The sequence below is a fragment of the Dryobates pubescens genome, chromosome 17 (genome assembly GCF_014839835.1).
Source record: "Dryobates pubescens isolate bDryPub1 chromosome 17, bDryPub1.pri, whole genome shotgun sequence".
NCBI classification, from domain to species: domain Eukaryota; kingdom Metazoa; phylum Chordata; class Aves; order Piciformes; family Picidae; genus Dryobates; species Dryobates pubescens.
This window is the reverse complement of record NC_071628.1, coordinates 9,567,591-9,592,867: the sequence shown is the minus strand read 5'-3', so window position 1 is coordinate 9,592,867 and position 25,277 is coordinate 9,567,591. Positions and strand designations below refer to the sequence as shown.

The 25,277-nt window shown below is 52.3% G+C and overlaps 1 protein-coding gene across 1 annotated transcript; it reads left to right on the top strand.

Annotated features, from left to right (window-relative positions):
* Positions 1-842: 842 nt before the first annotated feature.
* Positions 843-23,787, top strand: KIF23 (kinesin family member 23). Its single transcript, XM_054168865.1, has 24 exons — positions 843-881; positions 1,007-1,076; positions 1,215-1,343; positions 1,957-2,062; positions 3,241-3,377; positions 3,927-4,036; positions 4,986-5,156; positions 6,241-6,282; positions 6,658-6,770; positions 6,898-7,019; positions 7,837-7,939; positions 8,270-8,349; positions 8,432-8,551; positions 9,325-9,484; positions 10,992-11,159; positions 12,219-12,376; positions 13,990-14,163; positions 15,472-15,651; positions 15,967-16,266; positions 18,733-18,963; positions 20,447-20,529; positions 21,703-21,784; positions 21,898-21,968; positions 23,399-23,787. The coding sequence occupies exons 1-24, from the start codon at positions 871-873 to the stop codon at positions 23,412-23,414; spliced, it is 2,937 nt and encodes a 978-aa protein (XP_054024840.1). The 5' UTR covers positions 843-870; the 3' UTR covers positions 23,415-23,787.
* The last annotated feature ends 1,490 nt before the right edge of the window (positions 23,788-25,277 follow it).

Genomic DNA, 25,277 nt, shown 5'->3' with positions numbered 1-25,277 from the left:
GGCATTCTAGAGCTGGCATCTACCTGGAGGTCGATTGGTTAATTCACAGCCTGTAGGAAATGATTGATGGTGGAAAACAAAGGTTAAACCGTGAAGCTGAAACGCTTGGGTATACAGTGCCCAACCAAACAAGCCCCCTGGAAGGCCAAACTTCCAGACAAGGAGATGCACATCAGATGGGGAAACTGAGGCAAAGGATGAAGTCACTTGGGTTCCAACCCTGGGTGAGAGCTCTAAAGCCTCCAGGGAAGCTGAACTTTTATAAACCACAGAATTCAGTCAGTTCTCGGGGTTTAGTGCAAATAACCAAGTAAATTTACTCCCTTAAAAGTAAAAAAAGGAAATCCCAACAAACTGTCTTCTGTTTTTTACCGTGACTCCTGTCAGAGGAAGCCACTCTCCATCTCCTGTAGCCACCTAGTTGGCACCTGGCCCAACCTTTGCGTCTTAAACAGTGGTTTAAAATCCCTGCGAGACCGCGTTTCACTTTTCTTCGGTGCTGCCGGGCCCGCCGTACCGGGACTAGCTCCTCCCCAGCTCTCCCCAAACCCCAGGGCTGCAGTGGGAGCGCCCGAGCTGAGCCCGCGGTGCCCAGCAGAGGGGAGCAGCGCGCCGGGCCGCGCCCGTTGGTTGCCACCATGGCAACGCGTGCGGCCCTAACCTCCCTACGCCCCGCCCTCCCACCCCTGGGCGGGTGTTGGTTGGCGGCGTACGCGCGCACGCTGCGCGATGACGCCAGACGCCGCCGCACGCTGATTGGATCAATTTGAATCGCGGCAGGCGCGGGGCGCAGTCCGTGGAAGGCAGCGCGGAGCCGGAGGGGCGGCGGCGGGGCCGTTTCGATCGCAGTACCAGCCTGCTCCCCGCGACATGAAGTCAGCGTAAGTCACCCTGCGCTCCCTGCCCGGGCACGGCTTGGCCTGGGTCTGACCCGCCTGTCCCGGTCCTCAGGTCGCCCCTGCCCCACTCCTGAGGGGCTGACCCTCACGCTTTCTCCTTATCACAGTAGGGCCAAGACGCCGCGGAGGCCGGCGCTGAAAAAACCGTCCAACTCCAGCCTGAAGGATCCCGTTGGGGTAAGTGCAGAGCCGCAGGGAAGCGCCCTGGTGAGGCTCCTCCGGGGAGGGCGCTCCTGGGATGCTCGGGCTGCCGCCACCCACTGGGGCTGCTCGGAGTGAGAAGGGGCCCTGATCCCCCGAGCTTTTCCTCCCCAGGTGTACTGCAGGGTGCGGCCCCTCAGCCGTCCGGACCAGGAATGTTGCATCGAGGTGATCAACGAGACCACGGTGCAGATCCACCCGCCCGAGGGCTATCGGATATTCCGCAACGGGGAGTACCGGGAGGTAAGGGAAACCTACGTGTCCTCTGCCCTGGAGCTGGGCCGAAGGGGCCGCGTGGAGAATGAAGGATCGAGGGCCGTGTTGTCGAGATTTTTCTCCTTAGAAATGTGGGTTTTAAAACCCACCAAAAAAGGCTGCAAAAAAATGCACCCTTAGGCATCAAATGAATTCTTAATGTAGAATAGGATTAACCAGGTTGGAAAAGACTTTTGAGATCAAGTCCAACCTATCACCCAACACCATCTAATCAACTAAACCATGGCACCAAGCACCCCATCAACTCTCCTCCTAAACACCTCCAGGGATGGTGACTCCGCCACCTCCCTGAGCAGCCCATTCCTCCTCTTCTCCAGGCTAAGCAACCCCAGCTCCACCAGCCTCTCCTCACAGGGTTTGTGCTCCAAACCTCTCACCAGCTATATGAAAAGGCTTTAGCAAGGTGGAGGAAAGGGGTGAAAGAAGCTAAAGCAAGGCTGACAAATGTTTAAGCTGCTTGAGAGACATTTTCATGTAGAAGTGCTGGGCTGATCCCCAGCAGGTGTGCGCTGTAGGTGGAAGGAGAACTTAAATTCAAAAGTCTTTGCAAACCTCAACAGTTCTATCTTCTTCCCTTCAGACTCAGTATTCATTTAAAGAAGTCTTTGGCACCCTTGTTGTGCAAAAGGAGCTTTTTGATGTTGTGGCTAAACCTCTGGTGGAAGATCTCATTCGAGGGAAAAATGGTAAGTGGTTTTACAAGGCTCAAGGTTTATTGGCTAGGTAAAAAGATGAGCATCTTGTTTGCCATAGCTCCCCTATACAGCAGCTTTGGAAGCTCTTCTTGCCTTTCATTAATTCTAAACCTGTTTATCCTTGTTTGCTGCAAAGCCCTGTGTTTTTGTACATCAGTAGCTGGAGAAACTTCCTTTTTTCTACAGAAAGGGCTAATATCTCTGCTAAAGACTGACAACAGACTTAGTTGGTAGGGCTTGGACTCCTGGGTGTTGTTTGGTGTTGTTTTGCTGGTCCTTGAAATCTCTGGTTTACATCAGAATCAGTCATAACAACTCAGCCCTGAGGAGGGTGACTTTGGAGTGCTCATGGGTGAAAAGCTGAACGTGAGCCAGCCCAGAGCAAACCTGTCCTGGACTGATCCCCAGCATTGTGGGCAACAGGGGGAGGGAGAGGATTCTGCTCCTCTGCTGAGAGCTCACCTGCAGTGCTGGGGCCAGCTCTGAAGTCCTCAGCACAGCAGAGACATGGGCCTGTTGGAGTAGGGCCAAAGGAGGCCATAGCAATGATGTGAGAGCTGGGAGCCCTCTGCTGTGAGACCAGGCTGAGAGAGCTGGGGTTGTTCAGCCTGCAGAAGAGGAGGCTCCAGGGAGACCTTCTGGTGGCCTTTCAGTGCCTAAAGGGGACAATCAGAAAGGTGGGGACAGATGTTTAAGCAGGGCTTATTGTGACAGGACAAGGGGTGATGGTTTGAACTGAAAGAGGGAGATTGAGACTGGAGAGAAGGGAGAAATGTTTGACTCAGAGGGTAGCAAGATCCTGGCCCAGGTTGCCCAGAGAGGTGGGAGAAGCCCCCTCCCTGGGTGGTGAGAGCCTGGCCCGGGTTGCCTGAAGCATTGATAGATGCCCTATCCCAGAACCCATTGCTGCTGAGGTTGGTTGGGCCTCTGAGCAACCTGCTCTAGCTGCAGGTGCTGAGTGCAAGGGGCTGGACTGGATGACCTTTAAAGATCTCTTCCCACCCAAACCAGTCTGATGTTATGCAAACAGCAATGGTGAGAGTGGCTTTTGCTGGGCTGGAATAATTTAATGTCATTGTATTTTACCATCTATTTTAGGGTTGTGCTTACCACTCAGCTTCTTTTGGGGGACAGCAAACCTGATCACCCAACTCTCCCGTCCCTCCTAGGTCTGCTTTTCACCTATGGTGTGACAGGCAGTGGGAAAACCCACACCATGACAGGATCTCCTGGTGATGGAGGACTTCTCCCTCGGTGCCTGGATATGATCTTCAACAGCATAGGACCCTTCCAGGCCAAGCGCTTTGTGAGTGTCTTTCCCCTCAGTTCCCTCCAGCCTCCAAAGAGTGGATAAAATGCTGTGTTTGAGGTGTTGCTCTCCTGTCCAGATGTGTGACTGGAGAAAAAAGCAACCAGAAAAACCTTCATTCCCATGGGATCTGAAGTGCAGGGCCAAGGGGGCAGATGTAGCAGCTAGGGACAGATGTCTCATGAAGATGTGTGGTCTGGCTGTAACTGCAATGGAGCTGGGGGGAAAGAAAGAGGAACCTTTCTGAGACAGAGAATGAGCTCTCACCACAAGGTCCAAACCCACAGGAAAACACCTAAAATAGCCTAGAATATGTGACCTTTTCTTGTGGTCACACATCTCAGGTCTTTGGCTATCTAAATGAAGTAACAGTGGAAGACTTCTTTTTGCCTTGAGAGCTTTTAGGAAGTGTCTTGGAAAGAGCTGTTTGCTGTGGAGGATGTGCAATTTGTTAGTCTCCAGAAGTCTTGATCAAGTAATTTGTTTTGCTGGCCAACATCAGCTTTTCCTTGGTGTTTGTCACTCTGTCTAAACCTTGCTGCTCAGGTTTTTAAACTGGATGACAAGAATGGTGTGGAAGTTCAGTGTGAAGTAGATGCTCTGTTAGAGCGCCAGAAAAGAGATGCCATGCCCGTGACAAAAACTCCCTCTGGCAAGTAAGTGACTGCTGCTGTAACAGGGATGAATTTGATTGATCTCAGTCTTATTCTCTGGGGTTTGACTTACCTTGGTTTCTTCATCCTTGGTTTGGAGGTTGGGGGGGGAAAGAGAAAGAAATATAAGTAGGGTATGTAGAATCCTAGCATGGTGGGGTTGGAAAGGACCTCTGGAGATCATCCAGTCTGAGCCCCATGCTGAAGCAGAGGCACCCACAGCTGCTTGCCCAGCATCACAATGGCCAGGTGGGGTTGGAAGCTCTCCAGGGACAGAGACTCTACAACCTCTCAGGGCAGCCTGCTCCAGAGGTCCAGCACCTTCACACCAAAGAAGTTTCTCCTCAAGTCGAAGTGGAACTTCCTGTGTTCCAGTTTATATCCATTGCCCCTTGCCCTGTCACTGAGCACCACTAACAAGAGTCTGGCCCCATCCTCTTGCCCACTCCCCTTTAGCTTGTGCTGAGCACTGAGCAGATCCCCTCTCAGGCTGCTCCTCTCCATGCTCAACAGCCCCAGGGCGCTCTCAGCTTTTCCTCCTCACAGAGCTGCTCCAGGCTCCTCAGCATCTTTGCAGCCTCCTCTGGACTCTCCAGTAGTTCCTATCTCATTAACTGGAGAGCCCAGATGTGGACCCAGTACTCTAGATGTGGCAGAGTAGAGGGGAATCCTAGAATGCCAGGATGCTTTGGGTTGGAAAGGACCTGCAAAGGCCATGTAGTATTTTGAGTGATTGCATCATTAAGTATTTAGATCAAAAAGACTTGGAATCAGTCAACAGAAGTCTGGGGTTTGTACCTGTTAACCCATGAGTGAAGCTCATCTTCAGGCCATGCTGTCTATCAACAAAGCTGTTTTGTGGTGGTGTTTTTTGAACTGTATGGCTGCTGCCTGAGAGGTTCCCTGGCTGTGGCTGCTCCACTACAATCACTTCCTGTGTGTCTTTCAACAGGAGACAAATAGATCCAGAATTTGCTGACATGATCAACGTGCAAGAGCACTGCAAAGTGGAAGAGGTTGATGAAGACAATGTCTACAGTGTCTTTGTCTCCTACATTGAGATCTACAACAACTACATCTATGACCTCTTGGAAGAAGCTCCCTTTGAGCCTATAAAACCCAAGTTAGTTTCCTCCTTGAGCACTGCTTTTGTGGGAGCTCCAGTGTGTCTCTGTGGTTTTGGTCTTGGCAAGCCTGGCTCAATTCACAGGAATCACTTAAAAATCACCTTCAAAAGGTGATGGCAAAGGAGTTCCAGACAGTAATATCACAGTATCACCAAGGTTGGAAGAGACCTCAAAGACCATCAAGTCCAACCTGTCACCACAGACCTCATGACCAGACCATGGCACCAAGTGCCACCTCCAATCCCCTCTTGAACACCCCCAGGGATGGTGACTCCACCACCTCCCTGGGCAGCACATTCCAATGGCAAGCAAAGTGTGCCAAGTAGTTGTTGTGTTCCTGCTAAAGCTTGGTGCTTTCTCCCTCATTAACACAGGAGATTAATAAGCAAATCTTTCATTTGTTAGACAGTGTGGTGTATCCCCCAGAGATTCTAAGTCTATTTAAGCTGGTCCATGAAAGCTCCTCCCAGCAGGTGACTACAGCTTGAAGAGTAAGCTGAAATAGCTGACACTCTGGGTGGGGTTTTTTCCCCCCTTCCCTTGCAACAGCATATTGGGCACAACCAGCTATGTACTTATTTCTTTAGCTTTGAACTTAATGAAGGTTTGCATATTAATCCCCTGTCATTTCCATAAAAGGCAGTCCCTCATTTTCTCAGGAAGGAAATTCTGGGTAGCTTTTGGAAAGCTGTGTGCTTGGCTGAGTGGGGGGAAAAAGAAAGGGGGGAGGGGGGAGAAAGCCCCCAATCTGCAAATTCAACTTTGACTGCATTTTAAGTTCTCTAATCCATCAAGGAAAGGCCAATGCCAATTGGTACATGTGTTTAATTAAAGATTTACAAAGAGCAGAGCAAAACATGCTCTGTCTGAACCATCAAGGGCTGTCTCCAAGGTGCTGATGCGAGGGAGGGTTGGAATCAAATGATTTGGTTTCATATTGTGCTTATGCTTTAAAGAAGGGAAAAAGAATCAGCCTGGGAAGAATTTTTGGGTTGGTTCTACTTCTGGCAGCTTCAGTGTGTGTGAAAAAGCAGAATGACTTCGTGTGACTTTGTTTTTTTAACCCTGTTTTTTCGGTAGGTGGAACAGTTGCAACACTCCTGTGCGAAATGGTGACTTGATGTACGTGCCCATGTGACAAAAAGCAAGCCAATTCTCTGGCAGTAGAAGCCAAAAGAAAGCAGCTCAAAGAGACTGGCTCCCTCTCTTCTTGCTTCACTAGTGGCTGTAGAATGCTGCTGAAGCCACCTTGCTTCTGCATGCATGTAGTAAACCGGTAGCTGCCACCCCAAGCCATGGTTTGCAGTTAGAGTTGCAATCAGCAGTAGCTTCTAAATTAGAGCAGTAGCCGAAGTGTCACTAATCTTGGCTTGGATGTGTGTCCCTCTGCTTCCTCTTCCATTTGCTGTATGGATGACTGGCTGTAGGATGAGATTGTTTTTTGAGCACAAACCCTCTCCATTTCAGTGGCTTGTGTTTTCTCCCTGTTTTTTCAAGACCTCCCCAGTCCAAACTGCTTCGTGAGGACCAGAATCACAACATGTACGTCACGGGCTGCACCGAGGTCGAGGTGAAGTCGACAGAAGAAGCTTTTGAAGTGTTTTGGAGAGGTATAAAAATCTTGTTCAGCTCAGTACAGAGGGGCTTGTCCTGGACATCATCCTGCTGGAAACAGAACTGACTGGTTAAATGAAAGGTTTTTAGAGGGGTTGTTTTTCCTTCCTTCCTTCTTCCCAGGTCAGAAGAAGAGGAGGATTGCAAACACGCAGCTGAATCGAGAATCGAGTCGCTCTCACAGTGTCTTCATAATAAAGCTGGCTCAGGCACCCCTGGATGCTGATGGAGATAATGTGCTGCAGGTGAGTTCTGGGGCAGGTTCTTTAAGGAGAGCTGTGTGGGCCATTTTAGTTTTCACAGAATACATCTGGTTGGAAGAGACCTCCAAGATCACCCAGTCCAACCCTCCACCCAGCACTGAAGGGCTGACACTAAGCCAAGTCCCCAAGCACCAGGTCCACACACTGCTTGAACCACCTCCAGGGGTAGTGACTCCACCACTGCCCTGGGCAGACCATTCCAGTGTTTGAGAACCCTTTCAGTGAAGAAATATTTCCTAACACCTAGCCTGAACCTCCCCTGGTGCAGCTTGAAATGTTGTCTCCTAGTCCTGTCACTTGACACCAAGGAGAAGAGGCTGCATCCTCCTTGCTCCAACCTCCCTTCAGGCAGTTACAGAGAGCAATGAGGTCTCCCCTCAGCCTCCTCTTTTCCAGCCTGAACCCCTCCAGCTTGCTCAGATGCTCCTTGTAGGCCACATGCTCCAGGCCCTTCACCAGCCCACTGCCCTTCTCTGGACATGCTCAGATGTTGGGAAGACATTTTTCTCTCAGGGTGGTGGTGCACTGGAACAGGTTGCCCAGAGAAGCTGTGGAGGGTCCAAGCCTAGAAGTGTTCAAAGCCAGGCTGGATGAGGCTTTGAGCAGCCTGGTCTAGTAGGAGGTGTCTTTGCCCACGGTAGGGTGGTTGGAACTAGATGATCTTGAGGGTCCCTTCCAGCCCAAACCATTCTGTGATTCTCTGATATTCTAAGTGTAGAGGCTGATTTGAAGAAGCTAGGGTGTTCCCCTTAGCCCTGGTAGAAGGAGCATGTTGCTAATCATGTGTGTTCTGTGACAGGAGAAAGAACAGATCATCCTGAGCCAGCTGTCTCTGGTGGATCTGGCTGGAAGTGAAAGGACAAACAGAACCAAAGCTGAAGGCAGCAGGTTGCGAGAGGCAGGTATGTGCCACCTTCAGGCAGCCTGGTGACTTCATGTGCTAATCCATCTTCAGGTCACTCTTGTCTCTTAGAGAGGGCATCACAGGGTGAGTTGGAGGGTTCTGTGATGTTCAGTTGTCTGATTTGATGTTCTTAAACCCTCCACTTTGGAAAGCAGAAGTTTTCAGCAACACTTGGGCTAATTAGAGCGGCTCTCTACTAATAAATGTAACTGGAGCTTATAACTTCACCAGTTTCTTCTCAAAAAGAAACTGCTCAATAGCTTGAGAACCTGATCCAAATGGCTGCTAACAGATTCATTTTCTGTTTCTTGGGTGGTTTTATTTTAAGGCAACATTAATCAGTCACTCATGACACTGAGAACCTGCATCGAAGTCCTAAGGGAAAACCAGATGTATGGAACAAATAAGGTATGCAGCTCACTGAGTAGCCTTTGATTCGATGCCTGGTGTCAGGAGAGCTTGCTAGATGTTTTCTGTGCTTCATTTGAAGATGGTGCCATACAGAGACTCCAAACTGACTCACCTCTTCAAGAACTACTTTGATGGGGAAGGCAAAGTCCGTATGATCGTGTGTGTCAACCCGAAAGCGGAGGACTACGAGGAGAGCTTGGTAACGCCATGCAGATCTTCACCTCGTTCCATCCATCTTCTTCCCTCTGTATCACTGTTCAGTAGCTCAGAGGAATGATACATTTTCTTGCCTGGGCACTTGAGGTGATAGTCAAATATAATATTGTAGGGCAAATATAGGCCAGAGAGAAGGAAGAAAACTTTTATGCTGAGGGTGGTGAGACCCTGGCCCAGGTAGGTGATAGATGTCCTGTCCCTGGAGCCCTTAGACATTAGGAAGAAAGTCTTCCCCCTGAGGGTGGTGAGGCACTGGAACAGGTTGCCCAGAGAAGTTGTGGAGCCTGGCAGTGTTCACAGCCAGGTTGGGTGAGGCTTTGAGCGACCTGCTCAAGCTGCAGATGTCCCTGCTGACTGCAAGGGGGTTGGACTGGATGGATGGCTTTTAAAGGTCCCTCCCAAAGCAAGCTGTTCTAAATGTGTCCTCAAATCCTTCATTTTCCCTCCTAAAAATGACACCTGCTACTTGTTTCTGAACCAGGAAAGCTTTCCCTTAACTCCAGAGAGCCACATTTAGGTGTTTAACCCCTCCTATGACTGTACTTGGAAAGACTTCAGCTGTCTCAGAGTGCTGGTGGGTGATGATGGGAGGTGATAGTGGGTAGTTTCTGGATGTTCTGCTTCAGAACCTCAGCTAGTCAGGAGCAACTTGAGATGGCAGCTTGCTGATGGCCCCTCTAACGCTTCTGTTTGCCTTCAAACTGACAGTGTGCTGCTTCTGGCTCCTTCTGGTGTTGACCCTGTGTTCTTTCACAGCAAGTCATGCGCTTTGCAGAGATGACCCAAGAGGTAGAAGTTGCCAGACCTGTGGACAGAGTCCTCTGTGGGCTAACCCCAGGCCGGCGCTACCGGAACCAGGCCTTCAAAGAGGAGCTGGCCCGCAAGCTGGAGCTGCGGGGCGGCCCCATAGATGGAGGTGAGTGCTGCAGTGTGTGGTGAGGACAGCACAGGGTCTTCTGCTGGCTGGGCTGAAATGCTGTTTGAGCCTTGGAAATGCCAAAGTAATCCCAGCATGGTAGGGGTTGGAAGGGGACCTCTGGAGATCGTCCAGTCCAACCCCAGCACTCACAGCAGCGTGACCTGGTGGGTTTGGGTGCTCTCCAGAGGAGACTCCACAACCTCCCTGGGCAGCCTGCTCCAGGCATCCAATCCAACACCCTCACACCAAACAAGTTTCTTGTCCTGTTCAGATGGAACCTCCTGGAGTCCTGTTTGTGCCCCTTGCCCCCTGTCCTGTCCCTGGGCACCACTGAGCAGAGTCTGGCCCCATCTTCTTGCCCCCCACCCTGTATCTTGCTAAGCATTGATCAGATCCCCTCTCAGGCTGCTCTTCTCCAGACTCAACAGCCCCAGGGCTCTCAGCCTTTCCTCCTCACAGAGATATTCCAGGCCTCTCAGCACCTTTGTAGCCTCCACTGGGTTCTCTCCAGTAATTTCCTGTCTCATGAGCTGGAGAGCCCACAACTGGACCCAGTACTGCAGATGTGGACTCAGTGGGCCACAGTAGATGGGGAGGAGAACTTCCCTCTAGCTGCTGGCTACACTTTTGCATGCATGCACCCTGGGACACCATTGTTCTTTCTTGGCCACAAGGGCCCATTGCTGCCTCACAGTGACCTTGTTGTCCATTAGCACTCCCAGGGCCTGCTCTACAGAGCTGCTTTCACCAGGGGAGGTTTGGGCTGGATGTTAGGAAGAAGTTCTTCACAGAAAGAGAGATTGGCCATTGGAATGTGCTACCCAGGGAGGTGGTGGAGTCACCATCAGTGGAGGTGTTTAGGAAGAGACTGGCTGGGGTGCTTGGTGCCATGGGTTAGTTGATTAGGTGGTGTTGGGTGATAGGTTGGTCTTGATGATCTCAAAGCTCTTTTCCAACCTGGTTAATTCTGTGTATATTCCCAGCAGGCCAAGCCCTCTTCCCCTGTCCTGGTGCAGGGGCCTATTCCTCCCTATGTGCAGGGCCCTACACTTGCCCTTGGTGAACTTCATGTTCTAATGGGAGGAATTTCACTTAATTGTGAACCTTCTCTGCCACAGTTGCTGCTCTTTCCCTACTGCAGTGCTAGCTGTAGTAGAAACCCAGTTCCTCTGTAAGTCTCAGAGTAATTCTTTGTAATGAGCTGAATTCATGCTCTCATTATTGCACCCCCTGGAGGGACATTTGTGCTGAGGGTGGTACTTTGTATGCTTAGGCCCCACTTTAGACATCAAGAGTTGCCTGGAGCTATTATAAAGCCATGAATCAAGAATGTCACACCTAATCTCTTTTCTCCATGCTGTCATCTCTGAAGGCTTCCTCTCATTAATGATTCTGTCTGCTCCACAGCCCTGTGGAACTAACGACCCAGGGCTGGCCCCTGTCAAGTGGGATTGCCTTGCTTTGTGTTTGCTGACAGACTCTCTTGGCTCTCAACCCCCCACAGAACCAGAAGAGCAATTTGGTTTAGAAAGCTCCTTGCAGAGCTTCCCTCCCCTGCCTCCCTGTGAGCTGCTGGACATCGAGGACGATCAGATGCTGCCGAAGCTGATGGAGGTCCTGGAGAAGCGCCGGCAGCTGAGGCAAGCCTTGTCAGAGGAGTTCTCCAAGAATGGTAAGAGCTGGCACCTCAGGCTGCAGCTGGGGGCTTTGGCAGCCTTTGCATCCTTTACTCAAGGGATTTTCATGAAACAAGCAACTTGTCTTTGCAGGAGGTTTGGTGGTTTGTGGGGTTTTTTCTCAGAGAGACCTGGCCAGGCTGGCCAGATGGGCAGAGCCCAAGGGCATGAGATTGAACACACCCAGCTGCAGGGTTGTGCACATTGGCCACAGCAACCCCAGGCAGTGCTACAGGCTGGGTCAGAGTGTCTGGAGAGCAGCCAGGCAGAAAGGGACCCAGGGGTAGTGGTTGATAGTAGGCTGAACATGAGCCTGCAGTGTGCCCAGGTGGCCAAGAGGGCCAGTGGCATCCTGGTCTGTATCAGGAACAGTGTGGCCAGCAGGAGCAGGGAGGTCATTCTGCCCCTGTGCTCAGCACTGGTTAGGCCACACCTTGAATCCTGTGTCCAGTCCTGGGTCCCTCAGTTTAGGAAAGAGGTTGAGTTGCTGGAAGGTGTCCAGAGAAGGGCAACAAAGTTGGGGAGGGCTTTGGAGCACAGCCCTGGGAGGAGAGGCTGAGGGAGCTGGGGTTGCTTAGCCTGGAGAAGGGGAGGCTCAGGGGAGACCTTCTTGCTCTCTGCAACTCCCTGAAGGGAGGTTGTAGCCAGGTGGGGGTTGGTCTCTTCTCCCAGGCAACCAGCACCAGAACAAGATGACACAGTCTCAGGCTGTGCCAGGGGAGGTTTAGGTTGGATGTTAGGAAGAAGTTCTTCCCAGAGAGAGAGATTGGCCATTGGAATGTGCTGCCCAGGGAGGTGGTAGAGTCACCATCCCTGGAGGTGTTTAGGAAGAGGCTGGATGGGGTGCTTGGTGCCAGGGTTTAATTGATTAGGTGGTGTTGGATGATAGGTTGGACTGGATGATCTCAAAGGTCCTTCCCACCTGGTTAATCCTATTCTATTCCTGGTTATGAGGTAATGAAATCAGTGGTAGCGTGAAACAGGGAGGAGCAAACCATCCCTCCTCCTGCCAGGGAGGCACAGTGAGAAGATTACAATAATTGATTCTCTTGCAGCACTTACATTAAAAAAAATATTGCAAGATTTTGACTCCAATGTTGCATCCAAGGAGAAGTATTTCCAAGGAAAGCTTTCTGAAAAAGAGAAGACAATAACAGGGCAGAGAACAGAGCTGGAACGGCTGGAGAAGAAAATTAAGACTCTGGAATACAAGGTCAGGTGGTGGCTGTTTTTTCTTCCTAACTTTGGCAAGCTTCTTGACATCCTTCCCCTGTTAGGACTTCTGTAAAGCCTGTTCCCCACAACATCCTCCTCTCTAAGCTGGGGAGCTATGGGTTTGATGGGTGGACTGTCCAGTGGATAAGGAATTGGTTGGATGCTTGCATGCAAAGGGTAGCAGGCATCAGCTCTATGTGCAGATGGAGGCTGGTGACAAGTGGTGTCCCTCAGGGGTCCTCAGTGCTGGTCAATATCCTCATCAATGACACAGCAAGAGTGAGGGCACCCTCAGCAAGTCTGCAGAGGACACCAAGCTGAGTGGTGAGGCTGATAAGGCTGAAGGTTTGGTGTCATCCAGAGGGACCTGGGCAGGCTGGAGAGATGGGCTGAGGAGAATCTCATGAGGTTCAATAAGGCAGAGGGCAAGGCTCTTCACCTAGGTCAGGGCAACCCTTAGTATCAGTCCAGGCTGGGGGATGAGGAGATTGAGAGCAGCCCTGCAGAAAAGGACTTGGGGGTGCTGGTGGGTGAGAAGCAGGACATGAGCCAGCCATGGGCACTTGCAGGCCAGGAGGGCAATGGCAGCCTGGGCTGCTTCAAAAGCAGCACAGCCAACAGCTAAGAGGTGATTCTGCCACTTCACTCTGCTCTGCTGAGACCTCACCTGCAGTGCTGTGCCCAGCTCTGGAGCCCCTGACACAAGAGGGACATGGACCAGCTCTGGAGAGTGATGATCCAGAGGGCTGGAGCACCTCTCCTGTGAGGACAGGCTGAGGGAGCTGGGGCTGTTCAGCCTGAGGAAGAGAAGGCTCCAGGGGAGATCTTGGAGTCGTTCAGAAGGGCCTGTGGGGATAGGACAAGGGGCAATGGTTTGTAACTGGAGCAGGGGAGATGTAGGTTGGACACCCTCAGCTGTACAGTGCCTGAACCTTTATGGTGTGGGGACTCTTCTGGGCCCCTCAGTTTAGGAAAGATGCTGGAAGAAGGTGTCCAGAGAAGGGCAACAAAGCTGGGGAGGGGTTTGGAGCACAGCCCTGTGAGGAGAGGCTGAGGGAGCTGGGGTTGCTTAGCCTGGAGAAGAGGAGGCTCAGGGAAGACCTAATTGCTGCCTACAACTCCCTGAAGGGAGGTTGTAGCCAGGTGGGGGTTGGTCTCTTCTCTCAGGCAACCAGCACCAGAACAAGAGGACACAGTCAAAAGCTGTGCCAGGAGAGGTTTAGGCTGGAGGTTAGGAAGAAGTTCTTCCCAGAGAGAGAGAGATTGACCTTTGGAATGTGCTGCCCAGGGAGGTGGTGGAGTCACCAGCACTGGAGGTGTTTAGGAAGAGACTGGCTGGGGTTCTTGGTGCCATGGTTTAGTTGACCAGATGGTGTTGGGTGACAGGTTGGACTGGATGATCTCAAAGGTCTTTTCCAACCTGGTTAATTCTATTCTGTTGTCTGGAGCTATTTGTGCAACAGCCAACATCTTCCAGTCTGTGTTGCCAGTTGTGGTGGGCTGATATTGCCCCCTGCCCCCACTTAAACTACCACAGCAATTCAGCAGAACCAGTGAGCCTGGGCTGGCTTGGTTGTGCCACTCAGGCAATTTCTTCCTCTCTCCCTCCAGATTGAGATTCTGGAGAAGACCACCACCATTTATGAAGAAGACAAACGCAGCCTGCAGCAGGAGCTGGAGAGCAAGAACCAGAAGCTGCAGCGTCAGGCCTCCGACAAGCGGAGGCTGGAGGCACGCTTGCAGGGCATGGTGACGGAGACGACCATGAAATGGGAGAGGGAGTGTGTAAGTGGCTGCTGGAGCAATGCTGGAGCAGCTGGCTGCCTTTGCTTTGGGAAGGAAAAGCCCCAACCAACCTGACCTGCGATGGCTCCAGGCATGGGGCAACTCCTGCCTCCCTGGGCAACCTGGGCCAGGCTCTCACTGCCCTCAGGGTCGAACATTTGTCCCTTCTCTCCAGCTTCAATCTCCCTCTTTCAGTTCAAACCATCACCCCTTGCCCTGTCACAACAGGCCCTCAGAAAAAGTCTGTCTCCATCTTCTAGGCCTTCTCTAAGTACTGAAAGGCTGCAATAATATTTCCCCATTCTCTCCCCGGTCTTTTGGGTTTGTGGCCCCCTCCAAGAGATCTTTTGCTCTGTCAGTAGAAGCCCAGTGTCAGAACATCCCCTTTTATCTTCAGCTCTTGCTCAGATACAGCATTGAGAAGCAGTAAGAAAAGGAACTGGTGGACAGAAGGGTGACCATGAGCCAGCAATGTGCCTTGGGGCCAAAAAAAGCCAATGGCATCCAGGGGTGTGGTTAGCAGTTCAAGAGGTTATCCTCCCCCTCTGCTTTACCCTGCTGAGCTCACATCTGGAATATTGTGTCCAGTTCTGGGCCCCTCAGTTCAAGAAGGACCTCAGGAAACTGCTTGGAAGAGTCCAACACAGAGCCACAAAGATGCTGAAGGCAGTGGAACGTCTGCCTGCTGAAAAAAGGCTGAGGGAGCTGGGGCTCTTTAGTTTGGGGGAGACCAAGGGGTGACCTCATCTGTATCATTCATGTTTATCAAGATGTGAAGGATGAGTGTCAGGTGCACAGAGCCAGGCTCTGCTCAGAGATGTCAATGACAGGACAAGGGGCAGTGGGTGCCAGCTGCAGCAGAGGAGGTTCCACATGAACACAAGGGAAAACTTCTTCACTGTGAGGGTGACAGAGCCCTGGAGCAGGCTGCCCAGAGAGGTTGTGGAGTCTCCTCCTCTGGAGACATTCAAAACCTGCCTGGATGTGTTCCAGTGTGACCTACTCTAGGTGACCTTGCTCTGGCAGGGGGGTTGGAGTGGATGATCTCTCTAGGTCCCTTCCAACTCCTAACCTTCTGTGATTCTGTGAACTCTGCGGGATGAGCTTACTGCTGCAGGACTATGTGCTGCTCTAGGATCATTGGTAGAACTGGAGTTAATCATGCTCTCACTTGTCAGCATTTGGGAAGCAAAATGCTGCTGGCACTAGCTGTGGAAGAATTCCACTCCATGTGGACTATCTCATTCCCTTCACCCTTTCAGCCCAGCTCTCTGTGCCAGGGCCTTCACCGCTGTTCCTCCCTCGCAGGAGCGCCGTGTAGCAGCAAAGCAGCTGGAGATGCAGAACAAGCTTTGGGTGAAAGATGAGAAGCTGAAGCAGCTGAAAGCCATTGTGACAGAGCCAAAGCCTGATAAACCAGAGAGGCCTTCAAGGGAGAGGGACCGAGAGAAGCCTGCTCCCAGATCCGTCTCTCCTTTGCCAGTGCCTGTAAGTCGCCTTGAAAGCCCTTTTGGATAGGGGGGGGGAAAGCAGACTTTGAGCTCAGTGCAGACCCCTTCAGTGGCCAGAATATAGTTGCCAAAGGACAGAATTTGGTTAACTTCACCTTGCTTTTTGAAGTCTGTGTCTCCTGTTGCATTTATCAGTGCTCTTTATTTGTGCTCCTCTCTTCTGATGCTGCTGGTGTCGAGTGGCTCTTAATGCTGTCACTGTCACACCACGGACTGGCGCTCCACAGGTTGTATTGATTTGGTTCATTGATGTGTTCTGTGTGCTCACTAACTTCTTTCCTGTTCTCTCCAGCCTTCTGGTAACCTCCTTGCTCAGGTGCCTCAGAGCCAGCAGGTGGTGAGCAGCCCTCAGCTGCACAGACGTTCTAACTCTTGTAGCAGCATTTCTGTGGCCTCCTGTGTTCTGGAATGGGAGCAGAAAACCCCTTCGCACAAGCAGACCAGTGGCACACCCAGTGCAAGGAGTAGACATCAAGAGCAAAATAGAGACTTTAACACCTCAGACAGAAGGAGAGGGAAGTGCTGGACTGGAGTCCTTGAGGTTCCCAGGCGTAGAGATGAGCTAGAGGTAGAAGAGGATCAATGCTGCAGGGTTAGTGCCGCTCCTCTCAAACGTAGCGTTGCTTGGTCTGGCTCCAAAGCTCCTTACAACAGCTCTGACCCCCCCAGCACACCTAACCTAGAGTAGAGTTCTCCCCTCAGTCTCTCTCTTGTAGATTAGTGCTGCTTCCCAATCAAGTCTCACTGCTCATGCTCTTCTCTAGAGACTCCTTACAAACAGCCTGTGTATTTCTTGCTGGCACCTAGATAGCCCTTCCAAGGAGCTCTGAACTAGCTGGACCTTTCCTCTAGCTTTGAGTGTCCTCATGTTCTAACTTCTGTCTCCTCAAATCTACCTTGCAGCCTGCAATCTGGTTTGGGGCAGCTGAAAAGGTGGTTTTTATGAACCATATCTGCTGGAAAACAGTGCTTGGACAAACATTTTGCTGGTGTGCCTCTAACTTGAACTCTCTGCCCTGATTTTTCACATCTCTGTTTAAGCTCTGGGGGCTTTGCTTCCAGGTGGGAGGCCTTTTTTTCCTTGCCACTGAAGCCCTGTTTGCAGTGGTGACATCTCTGTCACGTTACCTCACTGTCACAGTGGCCCAGGGGGAATCAAAGGGAGAAAAGTTCATCATGGTGCAGCTCAGTCTGGAGTGTTCTTCAAACTCTCCAGCCCTTGCTGGACCCTCTGAAGCGAGGGGCATGCTTTTGAGCACATGTTATTCCAGCCAATGAATAAACCAATGACTGTCAGCAGAGTGAGACATGTGAGCAACACCTTTTTCCTGTGTCTGCCTCAGTCAGACATGACCAGAAGGAGCTTGCCCCACCTCTCCTTAGAACTTCTAAGGCACCTTGGCAGAACTGTTTCCAAAAACCATCAGTGGAACTCAGAGTTAGCCTTCTAAAAGGGGGGTGAAAAAGTAGTTCAATCCCTTTTTGTTGTGGTTGTCATTTTAATGGCAGGTTTTGTTTGCTAGAAGCCAGATTTCCCTAAAGAAGTGGAGTTTTTGAAGAGCTGGGAAGGGTACAGCCAATCTCATGGCCCCCTCCCTGGAGCTGTTTAAGGCCTGGTTGGATGAGACCTTGAGCAGTCTTGGTGTAGTTGAAGGTGTTCCTGCCCGTGGCAGGGGAGGTTGGAACTAGGTGATCTTCAAGGTCCCTTCCAACCCAAACCATTCTGTGTCTGTTGCTCAAAGAAATCCTAACTGATGCTCACCTGAGGATGAGGTTTGCATTTCTGGGTTTGGAACATAACCTTAACCATCACTCAGAGGCCTCTGAATGAAGTGTGCAAAGGGAGCAGAGCCTACAAATGCTCTTTCAACAGCCCATGGAGAAGCCTTGAAGGGCCTGAGGGTTTTTAAGCAAGCTTCCAGAATGTTCTGCTTTTCCTGAGCAGCTGCCAATGATGTTCATGAGCTGCAAATGCCCAAGCTTTGGTCATTTCTCATGGATTTCCAACAGCTGAGCTGAGGAATGCCAGCACAGGAGCTGCTTCCTCCGCTCAGTGTACTCAGGGGTGAGGAACTCGGGAACCCTTGGGAGATGTTGGAAATCCATGCTTGGATCTGCTTGCTTTGCTACCTCAGAATTACATTGCAGTGCCTGGATGTTGCCATGAAAAGCTGAATTTGCCTTTCCTGCTTGGTTGATATGTTCAGAGCAATCCGTTTGGATTTGGGAACTCGGGAGGAGTGAAGGACGAGGAGCAAGGGTTTGAAATTGAGAGTATCATAGAATCAACAAGGTTGGAAAAGACCTCAGAGATCAGCCAGTCCAACCTGTCACCCCACACCTCATGACTGCTAAACCATGGCTTCAAGTGCCACATCCAAGCCCTTTTTGAACACCCCCAGGGATGGTGACTCCACCACCTCCCTGGGCAGCCCATGCCAATGGCCAACAACTCTTTCTGTGAGTAGATTTAGACTGGAGAGAAGGCAGAAATGCTTGGCACTGAGGCTGGTGAGACCCTCACCCGGGTTGCCCGGAGAGGTGGGAGATGCTCCATGCCTGGAATCATTCCAGCTGTGGTTGCTTGAGGCTCTGAGCGACCTGATCCAGCTGAAGGTGTCCCAGCTGACTGCAGGGGGGCTGGACTAGATGACCTCTAGAGGTCACTTCCCACCCAAACTGTGATTCTAGATCCTCCTCGAGGAACCTTTACTAGGGGTGGAATGGGCTGCCTGGGGAGGTGGTGCAGTCACCATCATTGGAGGTGTTTAGGAGGAGGCTTGGTAGGGTGCTTGGTTGCACGGTTTAGTCGATTAGGTGGTGTTGGGTGACAGGTTGGATGCACTGATCTCGAAGGCCTCTTCCAACCTGCTTTATTCTGTTCTAATGCCCCGGGTTGGCTGAGAGCTAAAATGGACAGGGAACAGCAACAGTCTGTTGATGACCTCAGTCCAGGCTCTTGGTAGCTGCGAGAGCCCTTCAGGGGCCGGGCAGCGAGCGGCAGCCTCCGCACTCTGCTGCGTGCTGATCGGCTTCTCCTCTCTCCCGCCGGGCTCAGAGCGCCCCTCCGGTGCGCCTGCGGCACAGGCGCTCCCGCTCGGCCGGCGAGCGCTGGGTGGACCACAAGCCGGCCTCCAACCTGCCCACCGACACGGTGCTGCAGCCGCACGTGCCCCACGCCATCACCGTGGCAGCTGCCAGCGAGAAGGCCCTGGCCAAGTGCGACAAGTACATGCTGACGCACCAGGAGCTGGCCTCCGACGGGGAGATCGAAACCAAGCTCATCAAGGTAAAGCCCTCTCCAAAGCCACCACCCGCCAGCTGGGCTCCGGCTGGGAAGATTCCATGCCACAGCCTTCTGCAGGGGGGGGTTCAAAGGAGGTGTTAGGGCCTGGAAATGCTTCTCTTTGAAGGTCATCGTTGCTTTCCTGTCCAGCGCTGGCAAGGGCTAGGGCTGAGCTGGCCACGGGATGAATGACAAAGCTCTCTGGTTTCTCTCTCTCTCACTGTTTCCCTTCAGCTGAACTATTTTTCTCCCTAGTTAAAGGCAATAATCCTTTGGGAGCAAAAGTTTCTTGCACTTCTGGCTGCATCTGCTCTTGTGGAATCACTCTTGGGGTGATGCTATTTGATTCTCACCAGCAGGGTCACTCTTGGGGTGATGGTACTTGAATTACACCAGCAGAGTGAGTCTTGGGGTGGCGGTACTTGGTCTCCACCAGCAGAGTCTTGGGGTGGTGGTACTTGGTCTCCTCCAGCAGAGTGAGTCTTGGGGTGGTGGTACTTGGTCTCCTCCAGCAGAGTGAGTCTTGGGGTGGTGGTACTTGGTCTCCACCAGCAGAGTCTTGGGGTGGTGGTACTTGGTCTCCACCAGCAGAGTGAGTTTTGGGGTGGTGGTACTTGAATTCCACCAGCAGAGTGAGTCTTGGGGTGGTGGTACTTGGTCTCCTCCAGCAGAGTGAGTCTTGGGGTGGTGGTACTTGGTCTCCACCAGCAGAGTGAGTCTTGGGGTGATGGTACTTGATCTCCACCCCCAGTGGCACTCTGGGGGTGGAGATCAAGTACCATCACCCCCCAGAGGCCCTCTTGGGGGTGATGGCCCTTGGTCTCCACCCCCCCCAGAGGCCCTCTTGGGGGTGATGGCCCTTGGTCTCCCCCAGCACTGTGAGTAAGCTTGCTGCAGAGTTGGATGTTCAGATGCTCCAGAACCTAACTTCTAGTACTCAACAGGCAAACAGGCAGCCCAAGCTTTGGTTGTGCCCCAAAGTGCTGAGTGGCCTTACTTAAGGCAAACTGAGAGCTTTGGAATTTGTAGCCAGAAGCCTTTGGTTCCTTTCCCTTACAGCCATGGGCCTCCCAGTGAGGCTTTGAGGCTTAAAAAGCTCTCCCTCTTTTAAGGGAACCTTGTAGGCTCCAGCCCAAAGGCAAGTCTGGCACCACTGGCAACATTCCTGTTCATGCTGTGGGATGGAACTGTTGAAGCTGAGCCCATGACCTGGTTTCTGTGGTGGCACTTTAGTCATCACCCCCAGCATCATGGAGAAATATTTGTCCTCACACTGACTGCTCTTTAGGTTTCTTGCATGGTCACTGGGGCAGATGGTGTTGCCTCTTCATTGTCCTCTGTATGGTAAGAGGTGATGTCTCGTGGGGAATTGTGACCTGGTGGCTGCTAGCCTGCAGGCAGGGACAGCTGCAGGCACTTCTCTCACGTGGCAGCTGGAGCTGCAGCCATCAGACTGTGCCTTTGTGAAGTGCCTTTTGCTTTGCAGGGCGATGTATTCAAAACCAGGGGCGGTGGACAGGCTGTGCAGTTCACAGAGATCGAGACTCTGAAGCAGGAATCTCCAACTGGGTGAGTTGTGAGCCTCAGTTTAGAGTGGAAGAGAATTAACCAGGTTGGAAAAGACCTTTGAGATCATTGAGTCCAACCTATCAGCCAACACCATCTAATCAACTAACCCATGGCACCAAGTGCCTCATCCAGGCTCTTCCTGAACACCTCCAGGGATGGTGACTCCACCACCTCCCTGGGCAGCACATTTCTGTGAAGAACTTCTTCCTTACCTCCAACTTAAACCTCCCCTGGCACAGCTTGAGACTGTGTCCTCTTGTTCTGGTGCTGCTTGCCTGGGAGAAGAGACCAACCCCCACCTGGCTACAGCTTCCCTTCAGGGAGTTGTAGGCAGCAAGAAGGTCTCCCCTGAGCCTCCTCTTCCCCAGGCTAAGCAACCCCAGCTCCCTCAGCCTCTCCTCACAGGGCTGTGCTCCAAACCCCTCCCCAGCTTTGTTGCCCTTCTCTGGACACCTTCCAGCAGCTCAACATCTTTCCTAAACTGAGGGGCCCAGAACTGGACACAGGACTCCAGGTGTGGCCTGGCCAGGTGGTGTCATTCCAGCAGCACACAGGCAGGCAGCCACTTCTGGTCCAAATGGTTGGACAGGAAACTGTTCAATCGACCTTGAAATCACACAGAAGTGACTCAGAGTGGCTTCTAGATGCTGTAGCTGCTTTTAGGGTGGGTGTGCTGCTGGAAGCAAGGTGTTTTACTTGGAATGAAGCAGGAGCTGTGTCCCTGTGTGTGAGGACCTGCCCCACACCTGATGTTGGTCACCTTTTTGTTTTCCCCTTGTTCTTGGGAGCTGAGGTTGCTTAGCCTGGAGAAGAGGAGGCTCAGGGGAGACCACCTTGCTCTCTACAACTCCCTGAAGGGAGGTTGTAGCCAGGAGGGGGTTGGTCTCTTCTCCCAGGCAAGCAGCACCAGAACAAGAGGACACAGTCTCAAGCTGCACCAGGGGAAGTTTAGGCTTGAAGTGAGGAGAAAGTTCTTCCCAGAGAGAGTTGTTAGCCATTGGAATGTGCTATCCAGGGAGGTGGTGGAGTCTCCATCCCTGGAGGTGTTCAAGAGGGGACTGGAGGTGGCACTGGGTGCCATGGTTTAGCAGCCATGAGGTGCTGGGTGACAGGCTGGACTGGCTGATCTCTGAGGTCTCTTCCAACCCTGATTCTATGATTCTCCTCTTCCAGGAGAAAGCGAAGATCATCCCCTTCCAATCCTGACCCTCCTGAGGATGCTGCAGACTCTGAGTGGACTGATGTAGAAACCAGGGTAAGCTAAAAAGGAAGGAGGGGGACATCTCATGCTTGCTCTGGGGGATGATTCAGGGTGATGCTGAGTGAAGGATAAGCAGGACATGCTGACTTTGTTTTCTGTCTTCTCAGTGTTCTGTGGCAGTGGAGATGAGGGCAGGATCAGTTCTTGGACCTGGCTATCAGCATCATGCTCAGCCCAAGTAAGTGCAAGTTTCCTTTGTGGCTGGGATGTTTCATCCTCTTACCTCATGGCATCTAAAGTGAGAGCTTCTCCTTCATTTCTGTGTCTTCAGAGAGGGATTTAAATGATTCCTGTCTTCATTTCAGCATGGTTTAGGGAGGAGGAAACTGAGGTGGATAGTGAAATGTCTAGGGAAAGGTCATGGAATAACTGTGTTGGTTGGAGGAGGCCTTTAAGATCTTGGGAGGCCAACCTTTCACCCAGCACTGCCAGCTCACCTCTGAACCATGGCCCTCAGCACCACATCTCCATGGCTTTGAAACCCTTCTAGGAATGAGGACTGCATCACAGCCTTGAGCAGCTTGGGCCAGGAGAACCCTCAAGGAGAATAAATTGTCTCTCATGTCTAGCCTAAACCTCCCCTGGGGCAGCTTGAGGCCACATCCCCTTGTCTTGTTTCTTGGGAAAAAGAGACCAACCCCACTTGGCTCCAACCTCCTGTCAAGGAGTTGTAGGGAGCCAGAAGGTCTCCCCTCAGCCTCCTTTCCTCCAGTCTGAACAAGCCCAGTTCTCTAAGCTCCAGACCTTTTACCACCCTTCTCTGGAGCTTATCCAGTCCCTCAATGTCCTCCTTGGACTGAAGAACCCAAAACTGAGCCCAGGATTTGAGATGTGTCCTCACCAGTGCCCAGCCCAGGGGGACAACCCCTGCCCTAGTCCTGCTGGCCACACTAATGCTGTTCCCAGCCAGGATGCTAGTGGCCTCCTTGGCTCTATTGGAGCCCCCCACATCTAACAAAGACTTTGCTGACCAAAGAAATGCTTCAGATGAGAGAGTTCTGTTGAACCAGGGCTTGCAGAGCAGAATTCCATGTCCAGCTTTGGCCTCTTGCAGGTAGTGCCTGACATCACCTGCTCAGCTCAGGGAGAGAAGATGGGCAGTGTCAGAGGATGTGTTTCCAGGCAGGAGAAAGGGCTAGAGAGGCCAAGGGGGGGGTTCTGTGAAGCCCAAATCAACTCAGCTTACTGCAGCTGGAATCCAGAGTGTTTCCAGCTGTGCTGGAGAAGGGCATTGTGCAGAGGAGCTGAAGCCAGGAGTCCCTCTTCCAGCTGAGGTGACCAAGAAGGGTCCTTCCTAGGCTTGACTGCAGCCAGTTACAAAGGGGAGCCCGCTCAAGGTGGCTACAGCAGCTTGCAGCAGCCTTGTTACAGCACAGCAAACCCTTTAGTTTGCCTGGGGCATGACTTGGAGCTGCTCACAGACCTGCAATAAAACGTTTCTTGGTAACTCAGCTGCTTGCTTGTGTCAGTTGTGGCCTTGCTTAGCCCAGGACATCCCAGCAGAAGACAGAAAAAAGGCTTCTGACTGCTGCCAAGGGAAGCTGCTCCTGGGGCAAGTCTGAAAGTTGTGTGTGGCTTTTTTTTTCCCCCCTCTCCTTATCTTTTTAGGAGGAGAAAGCCCTGAAGTGAAGGTGCTGCTGTGCTGGGATCCCCTGGCTCTGATCAGACTGATGGAACAAGCTGCTGCCAGGGATCAGCTGGACACAAACTGCTTTCTTGTCACCACAGGCTGGGCTTTGACAGCAACCAGCCTGTGCTGGCTGATGGCTAAATGGGAGAGGTTTGCTTGCTGATCCCTCTGTGGATGCCTTGAGCAGGTGGCAGGAGGAAGCTTCTGCCACCCTGGCCTCTGGACTCCAGCTGAACACCTTCTGTCTCACACCTATGAAACTCCTGTTGGGAAGCTGGATCTTTCTAGGTTCATGACTGAAGGCTTCTGCCTTGCCTGGTTTTCAGCTTTTAACAGTGCAAAACCCTTTCTGGTCACTCTCCATCCCTCTCAGCTCCTCTCTTGAAGAGGCATCAGTGCTGCTATCTACCTAGACACTGCCACGCACTTTAAGGTGTCTCTGCCATTTCCTGCTTTATTCTAGACAGCAACAGCCTGGAAAGGTCTCCCCCTGGGGGATGGTCTCCCCTGGGTGGGGGGGGGGATGGATCCTCCCTAAGGCCTCTCCTCCTCCTGGTGGGGGGATGGATCCTCCCCAAAGCCTCTCCTCCTCCTGGGGGGGGATGGATCCTCCCCAAGGCCTCTCCTCCTCCTGGGGGGGGGGATGGATCCTCCCCAAGGCCTCTCCTCCTCCTGGTGGGGGGATGGATCCTCCCCAAGGCCTCTCCTCCTCCTGGTGGGGGGATGGATCCTCCCCAAAGCCTCTCCTCCTCCTGGGGGGGATGGATCCTCCCCAAGGCCTCTCCTCCTCCTGGGGGGGGGATGGATCCTCCCCAAGGCCTCTCCTCCTCCTGGTGGGGGGATGGATCCTCCCCAAAGCCTCTCCTCCTCCTGGGGGGGATGGATCCTCCCCAAGGCCTCTCCTCCTCCTGGGGGGGGGGATGGATCCTCCCCAAGGCCTCTCCTCCTCCTGGGGGGGGGGATGGATCCTCCCCAAGGCCTCTCCTGCTCCTGGGGGGGGGATGGATCCTCCCCAAAGCCTCTCCTCCTCCTGGGGGGGGATGGATCCTCCCCAAAGCCTCTCCTCCTCCTGGGGGGGGATGGATCCTCCCCAAGGCCTCTCCTTAGCAGAATTCCCTCTGGAATATTATTTAATATGCCAATCAGCTTGTGCAAACATTTTATACCTTCCTAGTGGAGAAGCAAGGAGGCTGAGGGGGGAGGAGCCATGGTGACTTGACCTCAGCCCCACTTAATTCTGTAGTGGAATGCAGTACTTCAGTGTCCCCCAGCTGTAGATGTGGGGTCACAGGGGGGTTGGTTTGGGTGTGTGTTTTTTGCTCACAGGTGCAGTGAGAGCTCTCCAGGTGTGGCTCTGCAAATGTGTTCAAATAAAGCCTTTCACTTGATGCCTCTCCCAAACCAGAGCTGCTTTGGTTAGGGCTGTGGTAAGCTGCAGGAACTCAGCACCACAGCATCTTCTGCAGAGGGCTGGGGGTGGATACCACAATCCCAGACTGCTTGGGGGTTGGAAGAGACCTTTCAAGGGCATCTAGGTCCACCCCCTCCTCCAGTCAGCTCCACCTCTTGGGATGCTTCTGAAGTTTAACCCAAGGAATCTGTTTGGATGTCAAGAGAAGTTTGGGACAAGTCTTTTCCTGGCTGCAGCTTGCTTTTGAGGGTGGTTGGTTCTTTCTTGACTGCTTTGTCCATGGCTTTGAAAGCCACCACTGCCCTGGGCAGCCTGGGGCAGGCCTTCACAGCCCTTTCCAGGAGGAAATTGTTCCTCCTGTTCAACCTAAACCTTCCCTGGAGAATCTTGAGGCCATTTCCTCTTGGCCTCTCACTTGTTCCTTGGGAGAACAGACCAATCCCCAC